Source organism: Anoplolepis gracilipes, unplaced genomic scaffold (genome assembly GCF_047496725.1).
Source record: "Anoplolepis gracilipes unplaced genomic scaffold, ASM4749672v1 Contig18, whole genome shotgun sequence".
Taxonomy (NCBI): Eukaryota; Metazoa; Arthropoda; class Insecta; order Hymenoptera; family Formicidae; genus Anoplolepis; species Anoplolepis gracilipes.
In genome coordinates, this window is record NW_027328669.1 from 1,424,704 (window position 1) to 1,446,579 (window position 21,876).

The following is a 21,876-nucleotide window of genomic DNA, read 5'->3' on the forward strand; positions in this document are numbered from 1 at the left end:
ACACACACTTTGTAGCAGACTCAAAACCGTGAAAATTTGTCTTATTAAACTTTCTTGTAATTTCAACCAGTTGCGAGATATTTACTCCGATATCTATGGACAAACATCCTGTATACAAGATGCCACTTAAATCGACCATTTTAAGTATCTTGTTTGTTTTAGAAGTGTGATTTAGTTTTGAAGATTTTTTTTTCTCAAAAATTGACTTTTTTAAACAAGATAATGAACGAACATATATATACAGGGTGTCCCCGAATTGGCGGATCAACTCTCGTCGGTAGATAGAGCGTGTTAAACTGAACAAAAAAATCTTATATCATTTTGCTAAATTCGCAATAATTAATAAGATATAAATTAATAAAGATCGGCCAATCCATGACAGTATAAGCGCACGGCGCGAAGAAACCTCCCAGTTGTTATTTGATACTAGGCGCGTGGCAAGACATAAACGCAGAACGCACTGTACGTGTCTCTTTAAGTACGCCCTTTGTAAGTACTTTGTACGTCTTTTGTAGAGCGCTCCGCCTACTGTCTCGCCGCGCGCCTAGTATTAAGTAACAAGTAGGAGGCTTCTTCGCGCCGCGCGCTTATCCTGGCATGTATTGGCCGATCTTTATTAATTTATATCTCATTAATTATTGCGAATTTAGCAAAATGATATAAGATTTTTCTCTTCAGTTTAACACGCTCTATCTACTTACGAGAGTTGATCCGCCAATTCAGGGACACCCTGTATATATATATATATATATATATATATATATATATATATACAGGGTGTCCCAGACCATCCGTACACAACTTTTATCTCGGAAACAGAGCGAAAGAAAAATGTTTCAGACAAAAGTTGCATGGTTTCGAGGGATACATAAGTTGATAGCATTGGTTTGACCTTGAATTTTCATTTGAAGGTCATGTGAAGGTCACGTCGATTTTTTTAAATAGAACACCCTATTTTTTATTGCATATTCTTGTAGCTTACCTCGAGAGCTTTCCAAACCACTTATGATAAAGTATTTTTTAAGTTATGAGACTTGAAAATTGCAATATTTTGACATAAAATACAAGATAGACATATAAACGCAGCGCGTACTGTACGTGTTTCTTTCAGTACGTCCTTTGTAGAGCGCTCCTCCCACTGTCTTACCGCGCGCCTAGTATCAAGTAACAAGTGGGAGACTTCTTCGCGCCGCGCGATTATCCTGGCACGGACTGGCCGATCTTTATTAATTTATATCTCATTAATTATAGCGAATTTAGCAAAATGATATAAGACTTTTCTTTTCAGTTTAACACGCTCTATCTATCCACGAGAGTTGATCCACTAATTCGAAGACACCCTGTATATTACTGCTGTTAGCGTTTCGCACATCCGTCGAATGTAAACCGTACTACCGCATAATTTCGGAAAAGATCAGAATTGTGAACGGATGATTCGAGAATTGTGAACGACTTAACGCGCATTCGAGCGCTCTATCGCGACGTATCAAATTACGCGTTATTAATTTGATTCAATTATTAATCACCATCCTCGTGATAGGCTGCAGGGATCGTCGCGGAATTATTGAATAACTGCCATGGTCCTGCAAAGCCAAGAGCTTGCACCGGGAAAAAGGAGTTTACATCGTCCTAGAGAGAGATATATACATATATCTCGAATATCCTTACGCCCGGTCACAATCAGGTGCGTTCACGCGCTTAGTGTGTATATGTAGAGCTACTGCCAATATTGTTTTCTTTATTCGATTTTACATTTTGCGATCTTTTTACACTGTTATTTTTATATCATTTTACATCTGTTATTAATTATTCTTTCTCCTCAATATATCTGTTAATTTTTATTATAATTATAGCGAAATTTTTTTTTTTTTTTTTTATTCAAACATTTGAAGTCATCGTTCGTCTTTCCCGATCCTTGTGCTACAAATCATCCCCTCTACCAATTAGTATGGCTGAATCGCCGGATGATTACCGTTGCAATTGTCTCTTTTAATTTCGTTTTTCTTAGCGCATAATTTGGTGTGGCGCAGATCTCTGCGCCTGGCGCCCAACCTTTCGAGAATTTATCGTGGAAACGGAGATATCACGCCGAAGTTGTGCCGCGGACCATTCCATAGGCCCTCAACAAACAACTTTTGGTCATTAAAGTAACGTTATTTTAAGGAACACGTATTCCTGATGTAATTCTAAGACATTTTCTTCTTTTTCAAAATTTTATTTAAAGCATAATTTTATGTTATAAGATAAGATAGTTAGCGACTCATGCGGTGGTAATCACCCGTCGGACGCTCAGCTGCGCCCGCGCCGCGCCGCTTCTGCCTGTCTTTTTTACTCGACACGTGATTTGCTAACTATAATTGCTGATAATTCAAAAACTACGCTTCAAATCAAATTTTGGTAAAGGAAAAATTGTCTTAGAATTCACTCAAGAATATGTCATTTTAAGGACATCAAGTTGTTTTAAATCTTCCTGTATATATCTATGTATATATGTATATGTGTATATATATATATATGGGCTATATATATATATGGGCTATATATATATATATATAGCCCAAGAAAAAAGATGACGGATGGAGAGGATGGGCGAGTTTTGAGTCCGGAGTATTTTTGAGGTTTTTAGAAGGATAGGGAAAGTAGAAAGTGAAAAGTAAGGGCAGATGAGAAAGCAGAAGGACAGTGATGTGAGAGAAAGTGGAGTAGAGGAGAAGGTCAAGCAGGGAAGAGAAATATAAGGACGGGAAAACTGGAACGAGAGGATGGAGAAGGATGACGTGGAAGAATTGGGAGGCGAAGGAGCGAGAAAAGGAGTAGATGCTAGAAGACGGAGGAAGTTGGTAGAAGAGTATAGGTTGAATTTTTGGGGAGAGGTGAGACAAAAGGAAAAAAGAGAAGAAGGAAAAAATAGTCAAGAGTACAAATGGTGGCAAGAGGTGAAGAGGAGAAGGAGAGGATGGCAGAGGCAAGTGGAGAGGAGAGAGGAGGGGAAAGGAGAAGATGGTGATGGTGAGCAGGTGCAAGGCGACGGAGAGAAGGAGTTACAAGGAGACAACGGTAGATGGCAGGAGAAGTGTATCGGAGCGCAAGCACGAGGAGGAAAGATCGAGAGATCGATAGGATGGCGGAAGGCAAGGTGTGATTGATTCGAGACGGGAAGGCAGACCGAGGTATCGATGTTGAGAGGTGCGAGCGGACGGGATAAGGCGCACATGTGGTGACTGATTGAGAGGAGAATAGAGAGGATAAGAGTGCGAGAGTGGAGTGAAGGAAGAAGAGTGAAAAAGAAAAGAGAAAAATGTGAAAGGAGAGATGGAGGAGATGAGAGAGGTAAGGAGTGATGTGAAAGAGATGAAGAAGAGCAAGGAAAGAAAAGCGGAAGATAGAAAGGAGGGAGATAAAGGAGGCTATGATGGAAAGAAGCGTGGGCGATGACAGGTGGAGGTTATGTGCGGATAATGAATGGGCAGGAAGAAGGGAAACAAGTAAGGAACGCGGAGAAGGAGAGAAGGAAAGAGGATGATGGAAGAAGAAGAGGAAAGAAGGAAAAAGAGAGAGGAGAAGAAGAAGGTTCTAAAGTAAGGATGAAGGAGAGAGCGGCGAGAGCAGAGGAGAAGAACAGAAGAGCACAGAGAGAGTGAGGCATGGTGGAAGAGGGATGAAAAAGAGAAGTGGTTGGAAGAGAAAGAAAGAGAGGAAAGAGAGAGGAGGGAAAAGCGGGAGAGCGTCTAGAAAAGGATGGAGGGAAGAGCGGAAAGAGCAAGAAAGGAGAAAGAACGCAGAGAGATAGAAAGAAGAGAGAGAGCGAAAAGAGAGGAAGAGGAGAAAAGAAGGAAGAGAAAGAGAAATGTGATATGGAGAGGAATAGAAGGGGAAGATCAGGAGGAAAGAAGATATATAGTGGAAGGGATCATTGAGAAGGAGTTAGGCAGGAAGCTGAGGATGAAATGGATAGAAGAAAGAAGAAGGGAGAACGGGACATGGACGGTGCTAACGGAAATGGAGAGGAGAGAGGACGGGGAAGAGGTACTAGAAAGAGAAGGAAAGATTAGAGGGAATTGGGGAGTAGGAGTGGACGAGGATCTGACACTGGAGGAGAGGAGAATGAGATGGAGGATAGGGGAGGCAGTAAGAAGAGAAAGAGCGAGGGCAAGAAGGTGATAACAACAAGCAGAGAACTGAGGGTGGATGGGAAGAGGTGGAGATGGTTAGAAGAGGAGAAAAGATAGAAAGAAGAGGATGGAGAGGAGTGAAATACGAGAGGTAAAAGGAGAGAAAAAGAGGACAAGTAGAGGAAGGCATAGAAGAGAAGGACAGCCCAGCCAGGAGGAAAGAGAGGAGAGGAAAACTGGAAGAGAGAGGAGAAAATGATTGGGGGAGAGGAGAGACGGAGAGAGCGGAGAGAGAGATGGAGAAGAGGCGAGAATGGAGAGGAAAGGGGGAGCAAGAGTAGCAGAAGAGAGGGAGGGGAGAAAGGGTAGAGAGGATGGGCCGTGAGGGAGGGAAAGGGAACCAGTATGTAAGGGTCACAAAATGGCCAGGGTCGTGGGGGAAGAGATTGAGGCAAAGGGGGAAGGTTAGAAGGATGTACAGTATGTAATTAGTGTATATAGGTAATAGTAAAGAGAGAGAGAGAGAAAGAGTGAGAGAGAGGATGAGAGAGGAGAGTGGAGAAATGTTGTGCTTTAGTGGTAAGATAGAGGAAATGAGATGTAAATGAGGAGTCACGAGAAGAAGGAAGAGAGAGGGAGAGAGAAGAAAGAAGTGAGTTTGAGAGAGAAATCGGGATAGGAAAGAGAGAATGGGATATGAGAGAGAGAGAGAGAGAGAGAGAGAGAGAGAGATTTAGCGGAGGAAGTGGGAAATGAAGGGAAAGGGAGAGGTTAGAGGTCTGAAGGGCGTAAAGAGGGAGAAAAGGCGTGGGGCAGGGAGTGGGTTTTTTAAATTGTAAGGCTACACAAAGCCAGGTCCGTGTGGGGAGCTGTTTGTTTTTGTTTGAACATAGAATGTTGTATAGAGTTAATAATGAAGTGAGGCGCGGAGAGAAAGGGGGAGAAAGAGGAAAGGGAGAGAGAGGGAGAGAGAGGGAGAGAGTGAGAGAGAGGATGAGAGAGGAGAGCGGAGAAATATTTATCGTTAGCGGTAAGATAGGTTAAGGAGAACATGTAAGAGATGTAAGAGATGGAAATCCCCAAGGGGAATCAATAAATGTATTTATCTATCTATATATATATATATATATATATATATATATATATATATATATACATATATACAAATAATTTGATACGTTGCGACAGAGCGCTCGAATGCGCGTTGAGTCGTTCACAATTCTCGAATGTATATATACAGGGTGTCCGGTAATAACTGCCTCACCGCTTATATACAGGTAGAGCAGATCAAACTGAGTAAAAAAGTCCTCTACCATTTTTCGATTTTCGAAATAATTATCGAGAAATTAATTAAAAAAGATCAGCGAATCCGCGCGAGTAAAGCGCGCGCGGCGAGCAGTCCGTCCCACCGCTACGCGGTTACTAGGCGCGCTACTCATTCATACGCATCCATTTCCAGTCGTAGACCGCTCCTCCTATCATTCAATGAGCGCCTAGTAATCGCGTAGCAGTAGAATGAGCCTTCTCGCCGCGCGCTTGTACTCGACCAGATTTGTCAATCTTTGTTAATTAATTTCTCGATAATTATTTCGAAAATTGAAAAATGGTAGAGGACTTTTCTATTCAGTTTGACCTACTCTACCTGTATATGAACGGTGAAGCGGTTATTACCGGACACCCTGTATATGTAATATACATTAATTAATGTATTAATAGCATATTAATATTTTATTATTAATATTTTGTGTCACAAAAAAATATTAAAAACAAGTAAAGTTGTAAAAAAAAATTATAGGGGTAAAAGAAAATCGGTACGCAGCGGATTCGAATTCTGATCGTTCGCCGGCCGTGTAGGTAAAAAGAGTAACGCGCGCGCTTTAGTCTGCCTAACCACCGCGCTTCACGCTTTAAGTTGTCTACGGTAGTTAACGTACTGCTGGTCAAATGCTCAACTTTACATACAAATTTCTCGGAAACGAAGGCCTATTCACTCAAACTCTCTTACACTTCTACTACCTTCAATCTCCTCTATCGAATAGTATATGTTTCATTTGAAAAACGATTTCGCAGTTCGTACCCATTCCTTGTAAGGCAAAAATCTCCTTTGGAGATTTGCTTATTTTTGCTCTATGTTGAAGAAAATCACAAAAAAAGAAACAAAATAAGTTTTCCTTTTTTGTCTTCTTTATTAATATGTTATTCATGTTATCATCTATTTAATGCAGATATTGTTCAAAATGCTGCCCTCTTGCAGCAATGCAAGCATTACATTTAGGACTGACTAATTAATAATTAATTGCAGCTAGACATTGTTCTGGTACAACTGACTAAAGACTAAGATTATCGAAAGAGCTCCGAATTATTAAATATAAATAAGTAAGTAAGAAAGAGGCAATAGGAGCGACGAGATGTGAATCAAAATTATAAATTTTTTATATATAGGTGATGTGTCGCAGGTATATTGACATTAAGTACATTAGTAACATTCTATAGAATGGCGGAAATTATAATAAAAATTTGAACGTTTCGATTCATGTTTTGAATCCTCTTCAGCATAATATATAAATTAAATAAATGGATTATAAATAGATAAAAACGAAATTAATGAGAAAACATCGCATAATAAAGGCGTAAGACATGTGTGAACTAAAAATCGTATTCGCATGATTAAATGGATCAATGCCTTAGAACCGCTGTACATATTTGTCGCATGTTAGTTGTATAAATTACATATATATAAAACGATCCAACTTGTTCGGCTCTTTTATTGTACGGCTTGCATAATAATCCCGCGAGGCAATTCTCCGAGGTTTCCAGACTGAGGGAGGTATGCAGTTAGATTGAGGGATTAAGTCTGTATTAATAAAATGAGTATAATAAATACCTGTTTGTAATAAAGTTATTTACCGCTAGTTTGTGTATAATGGTGGTGACTCAGAAAAAGCTTACAGGATATGCATTCCGTTTGTGTGTTGTTGAATCTATGATATATATATATATATATCGCGCAACTGATGTTTAACGTGTGGTTATGCCGATGGTACAGATGGTAATGAGCTCAAGGGCGAAAAATATATTTAAGATGGAAAGAGTTAGATAGGTGACATTAGATCTTAGGCAGTTTGTTTATTATATCATCGTAAATAGCTGGCAAACATTCTATATCTGTTTGTAGATTTATGCTATTTATTTGTCGTTTGATGTATAACATTTCAGATATCAGTCTTTTTGTGTAATAGGGCTCATTGTCTAGTATTTGTGCATTGTCCCAGTCAAAGTCATGATTGTATGTTAGGCGGTGGTCAGTGATCACTAATTTGTTGTTATTGGGCTTCATTATGTTGGTCTTATGTTCTTTTATCCTAGTATTCAGCTTTCTGCCCGTTTGACCAACATAAGAAGCGTCGCAATTTAGACAATTAATTTTGTATACCACGTTTGTTTTCATGGGAATAGGGATAGGATCTTTGTGTGTCTTAATAAATTTGTTTTTTTTGTTTATACTGCAGTAGGCTAATCTAATGTCGACATCTTTTAGAGCATTCTTTATTTTATCAGTTACTGTATGCAAATATGGAATTGTGAAATATGAGTTATTATTGGGTGTTTGTGATTTTCTGTCGGATGGTCTATTGTTAATTAAAAACTTTATACGGTTGTTAATTGTTTTGAATATAAAATCGGTTGGATAGGAGTTGTCCAGTAAAATCTTTATTATAAATTGGATATTCTTTTCATGGAACATGGGATGTGATAATAAAAATACTCTATCAATTGAGCCTATTACAGTGCCTCTTTTTTGGTTGTTAGGATGTTGGGAATGGAAATTGAGATATCTACCCGAGAATGTGTTCTTATGGTACCAGTCAAATATTAGATGGTTATTAATTAAAATGAGTGTTAGGTCTAAAAAGTTAATTTTGTTGTGGTTATTTTTTTCCACAGTGAACTGTACTCTGTTATGGAAAGAATTAAAAATTGTCAATGTCTCGTCAAACTTTTGGCACACCAATGGGCTCCCCACTCTCTCCGATCATCGCCGACATAGTCCTACAAGACATAAAGGAGAAAGCATTGACGTTACTGAATTTTACCCCTCCCATTTACTTCAGATACATAGACGACATATTAATATCGGTACCTCCAAAATTTATTGACGAGACATTGACAATTTTTAATTCTTTCCATAACAGAGTACAGTTCACTGTGGAAAAAAATAACCACAACAAAATTAACTTTTTAGACCTAACACTCATTTTAATTAATAACCATCTAATATTTGACTGGTACCATAAGAACACATTCTCGGGTAGATATCTCAATTTCCATTCCCAACATCCTAACAACCAAAAAAGAGGCACTGTAATAGGCTCAATTGATAGAGTATTTTTATTATCACATCCCATGTTCCATGAAAAGAATATCCAATTTATAATAAAGATTTTACTGGACAACTCCTATCCAACCAATTTTATATTCAAAACAATTAACAACCGTATAAAGTTTTTAATTAACAATAGACCATCCGACAGAAAATCACAAACACCCAATAATAACTCATATTTCACAATTCCATATTTGCATACAGTAACTGATAAAATAAAGAATGCTCTAAAAGATGTCGACATTAGATTAGCCTACTGCAGTATAAACAAAAAAAACAAATTTATTAAGACACACAAAGATCCTATCCCTATTCCCATGAAAACAAACGTGGTATACAAAATTAATTGTCTAAATTGCGACGCTTCTTATGTTGGTCAAACGGGCAGAAAGCTGAATACTAGGATAAAAGAACATAAGACCAACATAATGAAGCCCAATAACAACAAATTAGTGATCACTGACCACCGCCTAACATACAATCATGACTTTGACTGGGACAATGCACAAATACTAGATAATGAGCCCTATTACACAAAAAGACTGATATCTGAAATGTTATACATCAAACGACAAATAAATAGCATAAATCTACAAACAGATATAGAATGTTTGCCAGCTATTTACGATGATATAATAAACAAACTGCCTAAGATCTAATGTCACCTATCTAACTCTTTCCATCTTAAATATATTTTTCGCCCTTGAGCTCATTACCATCTGTACCATCGGCATAACCACACGTTAAACATCAGTTGCGCGATATATATATATATATATATATATATATCATAGATTCAACAACACACAAACGGAATGCATATCCTGTAAGCTTTTTCTGAGTCACCACCATTATACACAAACTAGCGGTAAATAACTTTATTACAAACAGGTATTTATTATACTCATTTTATTAATACAGACTTAATCCCTCAATCTAACTGCATACCTCCCTCAGTCTGGAAACCTCGGAGAATTGCCTCGCGGGATTATTATGCAAGCCGTACAATAAAAGAGCCGAACAAGTTGGATCGTTTTATATATATGTAATTTATACAACTAACATGCGACAAATATGTACAGCGGTTCTAAGGCATTGATCCATTTAATCATGCGAATACGATTTTTAGTTCACACATGTCTTACGCCTTTATTATGCGATGTTTTCTCATTAATTTCGTTTTTATCTATTTATAATCCATTTATTTAATTTATATATTATGCTGAAGAGGATTCAAAACATGAATCGAAACGTTCAAATTTTTATTATAATTTCCGCCATTCTATAGAATGTTACTAATGTACTTAATGTCAATATACCTGCGACACATCACCTATATATAAAAAATTTATAATTTTGATTCACATCTCCTCGCTCCAATTGCCTCTTTCTTACTTACTCATTTATATTGACTAAAGACTGATTAAGTAGGAGAAAGCAATAATGTAAACAAACAAAAGAATGTAAAGGATAAGTCATCAAGTGTTTACATACGTAAAGAACCTTGAAGCAGAAAGTTCATTAGGTGCCAATCAATTCAAGAGAGCAATTGACAATGAGATTGAATTTTTGTGATTTTCTCCAAAATGAAGCAAAAACAAGCAAATCTCTAACAGACTTTTTGTCTTAGTTTTTCGGTTTTCCTACAGGCTCCCAAAGTTTTGCAAAATTTAAATTGGGGACACCCTGCATAAGGAATAGCGCGCGCGTAGCGCGCACCTGTGATGTCTAATCTGTTATAGCCCAATAAGCTATAACCGAAATATTGTGAAATAAGGCGAGAAGCTCCACATATTCCGAATGCAGAGCATTGACCGCGCGAACTAATGACACAGCGATCCTCGCGCAGAACGATTGTGAAAACCGGAACACCGCGACGACAATTGCGACAGGGTGCAAGCAAAGAATTCCGACCTTTGGACTCGCTACGCTTGCACCCGATGTAGGTTAAACGATCCGTACGAATTTTGCGCAAGTACACAGCACGATAAAAACCCGCCCACGCTTAGACACGCGGGCAGTCGCGAAATTAAGTTAGTAGTAGTCAAGTGCCATACCGATCAACCGAAAATCAACAGTGATAAAGCGAGTATCCGACAACCAAGCAAGGAAGCGAAGAGAGTCGTGTAACTACACCTTGTAGAATTAAAGGACGCTTATTTGCTAAATCCGACTGAGTCTTTCTACTTCATGTCTTGGAACTCCTTTGGTCCGTTCCTTCCGGCAAATCCCGAACCCGTGTCGCTCAACCAGCGGCACAATAAATCTAATAAAATAGAAAATAGAAAATATTTTCATTTCTAATTCAAATCTTTACTTTCCTTCCCAATAAAGTACAAAAATAATTTTTAATGTAATTTTATCCACTAAATACAAATCCGAAGTAAAAAAATTATACAATTATACAGGGTGTTTCATTTTAATGTAACATTTTTTTATTTTTGCAAGGTAAAGTGTAATAAAAATGTTCACATAAAAGTTGTTTGACTTTAAGAGAGGCGTAAGATGATACCATTGATTGGTAGACTACCTGCAAAGATGAAAGGGAGTGATACATTAAAATGGGACACTGTATATACACATGCAAATACATATTTAGTTATTATTGTATTCACTTCAGAAAATATTATTATTTTTAAAGCTTTTTTTTTCTTGTTAATATTACATTTCTGTGCTTTAACCTTAACCAGTTATCGTATTTTACACAACTATACATTTGTCAATATTAGTTTTTAATTATTTGTTATGAAAAAGCTTTCTGCGTTTATGCAGAGTTAGGACTGTCTATGGATAAGTTTACAAAGCCTGCATTACTTATTCTTTTTATGTTTACTTAATTTTTATTTTTTATTTTTGAATGTAATTTTTTAATTTTTTACTATTTGAAATATAAAATTAAGAAATTTTATTCACCTTTATTGTTCCATCATTGGAATCATAAGATGAATATCAAACAAAATTGATTTTTTATTAATTACGCGAGAGCTAATATTTAATTTATAATAATAAAATTGTACCTTCAGAACTTGAAGAAAATCTCTTAATAAGTAAAAAAAATTTTTTTTAAATAAAAGCAACTTGTTAAAAACTGATATTGACAAATCTGTAATTGTGTAGAATACAATAACTGGTCAATGTTATAATACAGAAATTTTGTATTAAGAAGAGAAAAAATCTTTAAAAATAATAATATGTTTACAGAAATGGATACAATAACAACTAAATGTATATTTGCATGTGTATATACAGAGTGTCCCATTTTAATGTGTCACTTCCTTCATCTTTGGATAATATATTAAAGGCACCATCTTACGCTTCTTTTAAAGTCAAACAAGTTTGGTCTGAACATATTTTTGATTACACTTTACGAGGGTAGTTCGTAAAGTTCTCGGCCTAACACATATATGATGCCAGGAGTATCAAATGATTATGATTTTTCACAAGTTTGATCCTTCAAATGGCCTACTGTAAAGTTTCAGACAGATGCATTCAGTAGTTCCTTTGTTACGATCGAGTAAAACGAGTAAGTTGTGATAATTCTCGAAAAATGGATAAAATCGAATGTCATGCAGTGATAAAATATTTTGTTATAAAAGGTTTATCGCCAACGGATATAAAAAACGAGCTGGATTCCACTTTGGGAGAAACCACTCTTCGCCATCGTTTTCAACAGTGAAGAAATAGGCTGCTGAATTCAAACGTGATCGTTCGTCAATTTATGACAATGAATGTTCAGGTCGCCCAAAAACCTCTACTACTGAGGAAATCATCGCAGAAATCCACAATGTCGTGTTAAATGATGAAAGAGTGAAAATGTGTGAGCTTGCTAACATTGCGAAGATCTCAATAGATCGTGTTAATAACATCTTACACGAACATTTGCACATGAAAAAGCTTTCGGCGCGATGGGTGTCGCGTTTGCTAACGGTCGATCAAAAATGTATTCGGATGAATATTTCTCAGGAGTGCTTGGACATGTTTAAACGCAATTCAACCGAGTTTCTGCGACAATTTATCATAACAGATGAAACATGGATTCATCACTACACGCCAGAGACGAAACAACAGTTTAAGCAATGGGTGGAAACAGGTGGAAGTGCTCCAAAAAAAGCAAAAACAGTTCCGTCAGCTGGAAAGGTGATGGCGACTGTTTTTGGGATTCAAAGAGTGTGGTGCTTATAGATTATCTAAAAAAAGCTATCAACGGAGAATATTATGTAACATTGCTGGAGCAACTGAACGATGTTATTAAGACTAAACGGCCTCATTTGGCAAAGAAAAAGTCCTTTTCCATCACGACAATGCACCCGCTCACACATCTTCAATTGCAGTTGCAAAGCTCCATGAATTACGTTTCAAATTGGTACCACACGCACCATATTCACCAGATTTAGCCCCCAGTGATTTCTACTTGTTTCCAAACATAAAGAAATGGCTCGCTGAAAAAAAATTCAGTTCAAACACGGAGGTCATCACTGAGACGAACGCTTATTTTGAAGGTTTAGAGACATCATATTATTCTGAAGGTATAAAAAAATTAGAACATCGTTGGTCGATATGTATTGCGTTGAAAGGAGACTATATTGAAAAATAAAAAAAAATTTTCTTGAAAATTATGTGTTTTCTTTGTCAGGCCGAAAACTTTTCGAACTACCCTGTGAAAATAAAAAAAATAGTACAATAAAATAGGACACTTTGTATAACTGTATAATTTTTTTGGGTAATTATATACTTTAGGGGAGGCAGCTTCAATGACCTTGACATATGTTGTCAAACAACAATAATAGACTTGGCAATGAGAGCTGTGCGCGAATGTTGATGCGTAAAATTTCTATTTAGAAATTAATTCTGTTTTGCTTTAGAAATTACTTCTTTTGCGAAATTTGATTCGTGCACAAGGCACATATTTTATCTGGTGTGTTTCACCACGTAATAGATTCTCATTTTTGAGAATTCTATACCTCTCTTTACCCCCCTAAAAAGATGTAGACGAGAAAAAATATTGGGGCGAAGTCACTGAATCGGGAATTGAACCCGAGTTTTTCACTTGCCGGGCGACTGCTCTTATCATTGAGCTATTCAGCCTCACACCGATACAATCTGTGTTACAAGCAAAATCTATATCATGCCTTAGACACAGATTCGGTTGGGTTAGTTTTTTTGGAGGGGATAGAGGTGCAGGAAGAGGGGCGGGACCCCTCCTCTGCTCACGCATTCAATGTGTCATATTTAAATAAATAAATCCGTTAAAAGTACGCTTTATTAAATTTATATGATTTATTTATATGAAAAAATTATGTCCTATTTATGAAACTTTTTTCGTTTATAACTTTTTAACATGTAACAGAGTTACCAGGGCTGACCATCCACTCCTGAGCAAATAACGGCTTTTAGGCGCTACCACACGCTACGGCGTGGAATCCTCGGTTCTCCCACCAGACCACCTCCCCACTCGACATGGAAAGACAAGTGGGAGACCGGCCGGCCATTATACTATAAGCCGGCTCAATCAAAAAGCCGGCACCAGTGATGCCAGATTCCGAATTTTTGGTAGTCTGCCGTACTCCTATTCTCACGATACGGGATGTGGAAAGGGAAACACACATAAGCATAAGGTGCATTCGTGTAAGCGCCGCATTTCAGCTAACTTCGAAAAATAGAAGAGGATAGATATACTATTTTCCGTCTTTTTTTTATTAAGCTGGCAAGAGTGCCACTCTTACAAATAGAGTACAACGAAACAACAACAAACGGCATCGCTTGACGCTATGACGTAGAGTCTACTCATGCCTCATGCTCGCTTCTTGATACTTTTTCACATATGTCACACATTAAAGTTTGAATTTGGCGTCAAATCGCTTTGAAACCTCGTTGTCAGATATTCAATAGTTATGACATACAAATATAATAGAGTGGAAGTACGAATAGGCCTTAACACGGGAAAATTCATTTTCGCGTTAAGGCATTTCTGTTGCCGAATGTACATTAGGTGGCTTATTGTGTACTGCTTCTGCTTGTTGTTTCTGATGTCGTATCCGTATTTTGTACTGTTTAATAGATTGGAGAACTGATTTATGCACATACAGAACCACAATGCAATAAGTAAGTCTCTTTAAAATATGTCTTTTTTTATTTTTATTTCGTCTGTTTGTATGGTATTTGTTGGTGTTTTAAGGTATATTCTGGTTCTCCATGTTTGCATTATCGTGTTTAAGAATGATTGGATTTGTGTGTTTACTTTATAGATTTGTAGAATTTTCTGTAGCCATGTATGTGGGACTGTGTCGAAGCCCTTATTATACTCTATGTAGCATGTGTAACTTTCGTTTTGTTGTTTGTTCCATTATTATACTGTCTATTACGAGTTGTTCTTTGCATCCTTGGCTGTTTCTTCTGCAGCCTTTTTGTTCTTCACTGAAGATGTGATATTGTGTGATATATTTTTTAATTTTTTTGCATATTGTGGTTGTTATTAATTTGTATAATGTTGGTAAACATGTGATGGGTCTGTAATTTGCGGGATTTTGTGTCTTGATTATTATTATTATTATTATTACTATAACGCGGAACCCTTCGTTACCTGGTCGTCGATCCGTTGAAACTCGGCCATCTGGAGAACATCCGCCGGGCAAGGGCAAAGTTTAGCGCTTTTTTTTAAACGCTCAAACAACGGTCGTTATAATGGCTCACACTGGGGCGCCTGCGCCGTAAACAACGCTCGGCTAAAACCCCGAGCCAAACCGAACGAGCTCGTAACCAACAACGCCGAGACACCGCGCGTTGAAAGATCCGGCTTCCTCCTTCGCGCACGAAAAGCGGAGCTAACCTCGCGAGAAAGGGTAATTAACCGGCTGTCAATCTGAATAAAAGATCGACAGCATTCCGAAAGATACCATTCCGATTCCGACTCTTAAAGCGAACAACACGCCTGGTAAATAACAACACACTGGTACATGCGGGCCACGCGCTCGCTGCAATTCATATCTCATCTGTCATACTATTTGTAAATAGTATCCACGTGATCAATTGTCTCTCACACATACTCATACACCATACACGCATATACACTGTACATAAACCACCACACTATACATACATTGACAAATAAACACACACTACATTACAGCAGAACCAATTTACCTTGTGTCTCTACCCTTTTCGCGAACCCTGATTCCGGCTATCCTTTCGACGACAAACAAAAAGGAGTCCGTCACATTATTATTATTTTTAAATAATTAATAAATATTATTTTTATACATTCAATATTATTTTTAATTGTAAAAATAATATTTATTTAATGTTTATTAATTACTTATTTTACATGAAATAATTCGTTTTCGTCAGATTTTTCTAAAATGTCATATTTTTCGAAATCCCCCTTCCACCCTTCATTTAAAAAAAATCTGATTATGCAGTTTTAAAGTATATTAAAAATTATGAAACTTTTATTCGAAACTTTTTTTTATATCTCTTACCGTTTCGACGGCATTTGCTCAGAAATATAAAAACCGATTTTTCTCAAGAGAGTGTTTCACTCCCTTAACGGCCATATGGGCACGTATAAAAAAATGTGTCTCCTATTTTGACTTTGACTACAACATATTCAAAGCGCATTAAAATCGGAAGGGGACACTTCAATACCTTTTCTTGTTAAGATAAAAAAAATCAATTTTTGATTACTCCTGATATATGTACAAGTGTCTATAACAAATAGGTAATCATTTATTAGATGGTAATAAACTTAAGCTTCTACATCACGTCAAGGTTGTGATCATTAAAGTTGGGATCGTAGAGGTTTTAATATTTAAAAAAGTTTTTTATTATTTTTTAATTTTTTTAGATTTTATTTAATCTCTAAATATACACAAGAGGGGAAATGATTATTACTAGATATTGCATATAAAAAAATATACGATACATTATTTAATTATAACTAATAATAAAAATGTTAAAATTTTATATAAAAGCAAGAGACATCATCTGCGATAGAATAAGAATATCATTACTAATGTAATCAGATAACTCTCTCTGGTATTTTTACAGAAATACACTATTAAACAACAAGAACAAGATAGACATCTCTGTCGCTCTGTTTTCTTTAATCTTATTATAAATAGTAATTCTTACCTTTTTTGTAAATCCGTGCAATATTTTTAATATTTTATTGTGCATTCTGCCTTTTGATGTAAGTGCAAACACTGTCTCATTTTTAAGCCAAGGTCTTACAATCCTAAAAAAGTAATATTATTATCTATTGTTTTCTTATCTGTTAATTGTGGCTTGTCCATACAAAAACTAATATTTTTATATTTTTTTATTTTGGTTTTTTGAAATAATAACAATGAATAAAGTTGCAAATAAAATCTAAGAGTAAAGCAAGAGAAAAGCAAATAAAAATATACAAGTAGAAGATTAACAAGGGGACCTTACGACGTGATACCAATCGATTTAAATGAAAGAAGATTTAAAGAAACAAAATTTTTGGAGCAGACAAAACTCTGCAGGCTCATAATTAATGAGTAAATGGAGAAAAAAAGCACAATCACTTTTCCAAGATCCGTGAGCAAATTAAAAGGAAAAAAGAGAAAAGTCATACAAGTTAGGAAATTTGTAAAAGCAGCTAGTATGCAAATAAGCAAAAAAAAGATTAATCCTTTTGGAAGAAGAAAAGAAAGATTTAAAAATAAAGAAAGTTAAAGGTTTTTGGAATGTCGCAAGACTAGAATGAAGTTAGTAGAAATAAAGAGAGGGTACAAATAAGGAGGGTAATCTTAGGAAAAAATAGTTAGAAAATTATAACAACGTATAATAAGAAGGGAATATAAAATCATGAAAAAATCAAACATTTAATACTTGAAGATAATAAAGAAAGTCTTTTAATAAAATAGGACAAAAAACAATTATTTGGGAAGATATGTGTGATAGAGACAAGATAAAAAAAATCAAAGGATAGAATAGTAAATAGAAGGCAAGAATTTTCTGAAAAAAGTAGAAGAGAGAAAATGGGATATATTGAATAGAAATAGATGGAATGGAAATAAGGAGAGAGAATTAATTTATGTAGACGCGAAATATTTATTAGTAATTGATTATTTAATCAGTAATACAGAAGCAAGATTAATTGTTGAAGAAAGGATAAAATTGAATCAATTACCAATCTTGAGGTGCAAATAAAAAATTTAAGTCAATCTCTTTTGGATAGAGAGAACGACTTTAAGATAATTTCAAACAGTAAATTTAGACAGAAGAAAAAATTAAGAAAAAAAAATTTTAAAGAATTTAAGAAGATAAACTTAAATTTGAGGATGAAGCATGAATGAAGCTAAAAGAAGGAATAAAAATGTCGATACACAAAAAAGAATTAACTATTAAAAAAAATGTTAGAAGAGAAAAAATGATGGAGCAGAATATAGGAATAAATATAAGAATAAAAAGAAAAAATTAAGGAGAAAAAGAAAAGTAAAAATAGATAAAAACCTACTAAAAGAATACGAAGAAAATAGAAAATAGAAGTAAAAGAATCTATGCCAATAGGATCTATGCCTATAGAAATAGGAAACAAAAAGAAAACTCAAGAAAGTCAGAACACAAAAATGTAGAAATAAATGAACATAAAAAGAAAAAAAAGAATATTTCAAGATGGATTACGGAGAAAGAGTAAAGATAGCATTTCATAGGATTTCTTCAGAACAGAAAAGAGTGACATCAGAAGAAAGAGAACAGATAGGGAGCATAGTGGAAAATATTACTCTAATAATATTGAAAAATCAGAAAGAAACTGTAAAAAGAGAAGACAACAGGAGAAAATAAAGTAAAATACAAACCTATATTGCATGAGTAAAAACAAAACATAAGTAACTAGAAATTATACAGAGAATCTGGAAAGGGAAAGAAACTTCCCAGAAAATTGGAGATGTATTATTTTATAAAAAAGGAGACAAAGACAAAGCTTTAAACTATCACGGTATAACATTTTTAACATACAAAATCTACACTATACATAATAAGTAATACAATAAGCATAATAAACTATGCAAGAATAATGCAAGATAATACAGGAAAGATTAAAATATGAAATAGATAAAGATAATATATTAATACGCAAACAGGTTTTAAAAAAAAATTGAAGCATAATAGACGATATATATTAAATTATATTAAAGTATACTAAATTTTTATTTTTTTATACAAATATTGCATTTTTTATACAAATAAACATTTTAAATATTTCAAAAACTATAGCTACTAGTGTGTATTAAAAGATACAACAAGTTTAGCACAAGTATATGGAGTATTCCTTATTTTAATTTTTTGAGTGTACAATAACAATTGATTTCATTAGATTTTTTCATACTAACAGTAAGCTCAAACCTATTGGTCAAATTGTCCTATCACTTCTCATTTCAAAATTATTCTAATCTAAAAATAACTTTTTTAATATTTTTAAATTGGGCTATCTCGGAAATCTGACATGACAGACTAGTTTAAATATTAAATTTGATTTTGGGATTCCAAAAATCTTTATAATCATGTACAAGTTTGGGGATCATATGTCGGCTTGTGTAATTTAATAAGGTACTCTTGTAACGGCTCGTTCAAATATACGAGCCGATTGCGCGCCTTATAGCGAATTCTGCCGCTTGCATTAGTGCACACTGACAAGTAACACTACCCAACTGACACTCACTGATTCGAATGAAAATTAACATACTTATTAAGCACCGAAAATTATCGAACACGTGTTTTTTTGTTTTTGCTAAATACGCATTTTAAGGGTAGAAATTACCTCTCAATTTCCCATGGGGATAGGAACAGCTACGGCTAATTATTTCCAAAACGATACATTTTCTGAGAAAAGTGCTCAGGACCAAAGTTATAGGGTTTAAAGTGATGCACTTGATGGTGACCTTGAGTTGACCTTAAGGTCGATTTGCAAGGTCCAATTGAAGATCACCTCATGTTTTTCAAAGGGAATAGCCTACTTTTAACCCCGAGAATCGATAGAGCGTAAAATTTTACGTTCAAAACGTGGGTGGTCCGATTGATCCAAAAGAGTCATTTGATGATCAGTTTTTTGTAGAATCTTGTATTTATCCAAAACGATGCATATTTTGAAAAAAATGTTACAACCAAAGTTGTAAAATTCAAAGTGATATACTTGATCTTAAAGTTGGTCTTGAGATTAATTTTCAAGGTGAAAATGTGCAAAATAAACGTTTTTGACGTTTTTAGATAAAACAAACCTCTGGAATTTAAAAGTGTTCATTGATCTAATCAATGAAGGCAAGATCAGTGATTTGACCAATAAAGGAAATAGAAGTTAATGATCTGTTCTAATAGGATAAGATGTGATCGAGATCCAGCCAGTGAAGGCAAGATATGACCGAGATTCAGCTAGTGAAAGCAAGACGTGATCGAGATCCAGCCAGTAAAGGCAAAATATGATTGAGTCTAGCTAGTGAAAGCAAGATGTGATCAAGATCCAGCCAGTCAAGACAAGATGTGATCGAGATCCAGCCAGTGAAGGCAAGATGTGATCGAGATCTAGCCAGTAAAGGCAAGATGTGATCCAGATCCAGCCACTGAAGGTAAGATTTCATAATTTCTTTTCATAGTCTATGAGTATATATTCCACAATAATTAACATTATTCTTTATTTCATGGCAATAGTGAGGGAAAGCTTCATTTTCTATCGCAAAAAAATGTTCCATACACAGAGAGTTAGTACACCACGCACATTTTATTACTGCAATGTCATTGCAGATTTTGCAGACTGTACCGCAATTCTTTAAACAGAAATCAACAGATGTTTCACATCTATCTGGTTTTTCTTCGATATATCCACTTTTCCACCAGGCGTATTTAATCATGTTTTTGAATCGGGATGATGAGAATTGATTGTGGATTAATGATTGAATTTTGAGAATGTTATTCCTCAAATGTAGATTAATATCATAATTGTATAAGAGAATTAGGTCTGAAAATTGTTTCAGAAAGTTTTTCCACGGTCTGAATACGTAGACATGCAATGGTTGAGTGGAGTCAGTTGTTCCGGCAGGAATTGTAAGGATTTTTACTTCCTTACCACCCTTGTATTTTCAAATTTCTATTCTGTTTGTCCTGAGCAAGAGTCCAAACAGAAAACAGACTTCTCGCCAGCAGGCAAGAAGACACCTTCAAACCATTTAATAGCAAGGTCGGATGTCAACTTTCCAGATTTTGTGGCGAAAGCGAAGATATTATCCGCTTTGTACATTGACTTCTGTACTATTGGTCCGAAATAGCCACTTGTTTCTTGTAAAACTATTAATAAGGGGGATTTCAAGATACCGTCAGCAGATATTAAAGGCTGTATTGTATAACTGTGGGTCAAAGAATTCAGAGATTGAGCAAGATACTCTACTTTTAAAGAACCCTTCGATGCTAATGTACGACCAACATGTGTTTCCAAATTGAACCCTGATTGGTCTGAATTGTAAACGTTTGCTGTTCCTAGTAAGCCTATCTCTAATTTCACTTGACTCACATAATTGGAAGCTTCTTGCAATAGTCCTACTTTATTTGAAACATGCGCTTGTGTCACGAATTTGTTTATCTTTCTTGAAACAATGCCATGTTGTATTTTGAAATTATATATCCATTTCGATGAAGCCGTAAATAATTGAGAAGATAAATGAACTTCTCTTGTTTTCAAAGCCCAACTCTTCAGATCTAAATCGTGAATAGTTAGATTTCAATCAGATGCACTGTTAAATTGATGTAGAACGTATTGAAAGATATATAACAATTTATCAGTCCTTGACCCACCCTCATAACTTGTGCTTCCCATCTGTACAGTTGTTTTTCATTTGTAACTTTCCTAAATCGGTTTTTGACTGATTCTATACTCTTTCTTTTCCTTTTTCCAGATCGCCAAAATTTAATTGCTCTCCTCTTATAATCAATGTCTACAATTTCTTTGAATTTTCTATCGTCTTGCGCAACTTCCGAAACATCTTCTGAATCATCTTCAATTAAAACAGCATTAGGAATGACACTAACATCAGTAAAGCTTAAAGTATCATAAGTCTCTTTAAATATTAAAATTGATAGCGTCTTTTATCAAATCTGTTAGTTAAGAAGCGAATGATCTTTCTTCATCTGTTATTCTAGATTCTATACTATACACTGGGTTCTCGAAAGTGAGGCACAATAACTTTAAAATATTTTTCGGGTTTAGTAACATTATGAAATTTTGCAGATTAACAATGCTTTAATACTAATATCATGTGTGCGAGAGCGGAAAAGAGGAATGCGAGGCGAGAATAGCGAACTCGTTTTATAGAGTCAAATCGTGAATTTAATAAAGCGATTTATGTACAACCAGTTTTCAGAGTCTCG

At 35.3% G+C, this 21,876-nt stretch overlaps 1 protein-coding gene across 4 annotated transcripts in view; it reads right to left on the reverse strand.

The window, feature by feature from the left end:
• Window positions 1–21,876, reverse strand: part of LOC140675700 (cytochrome P450 4C1-like) — a 147,315-nt gene that overhangs the window by 53,381 nt on the left and 72,058 nt on the right. For all 4 annotated transcript variants that reach the window (XM_072910327.1, XM_072910328.1, XM_072910326.1 and 1 more), the window contains one exon: window positions 16,624–16,726. In XM_072910327.1, the coding sequence (XP_072766428.1) occupies window positions 16,624–16,726 (103 nt within the window). The remainder of the gene's footprint in view (window positions 1–16,623; window positions 16,727–21,876) is intronic.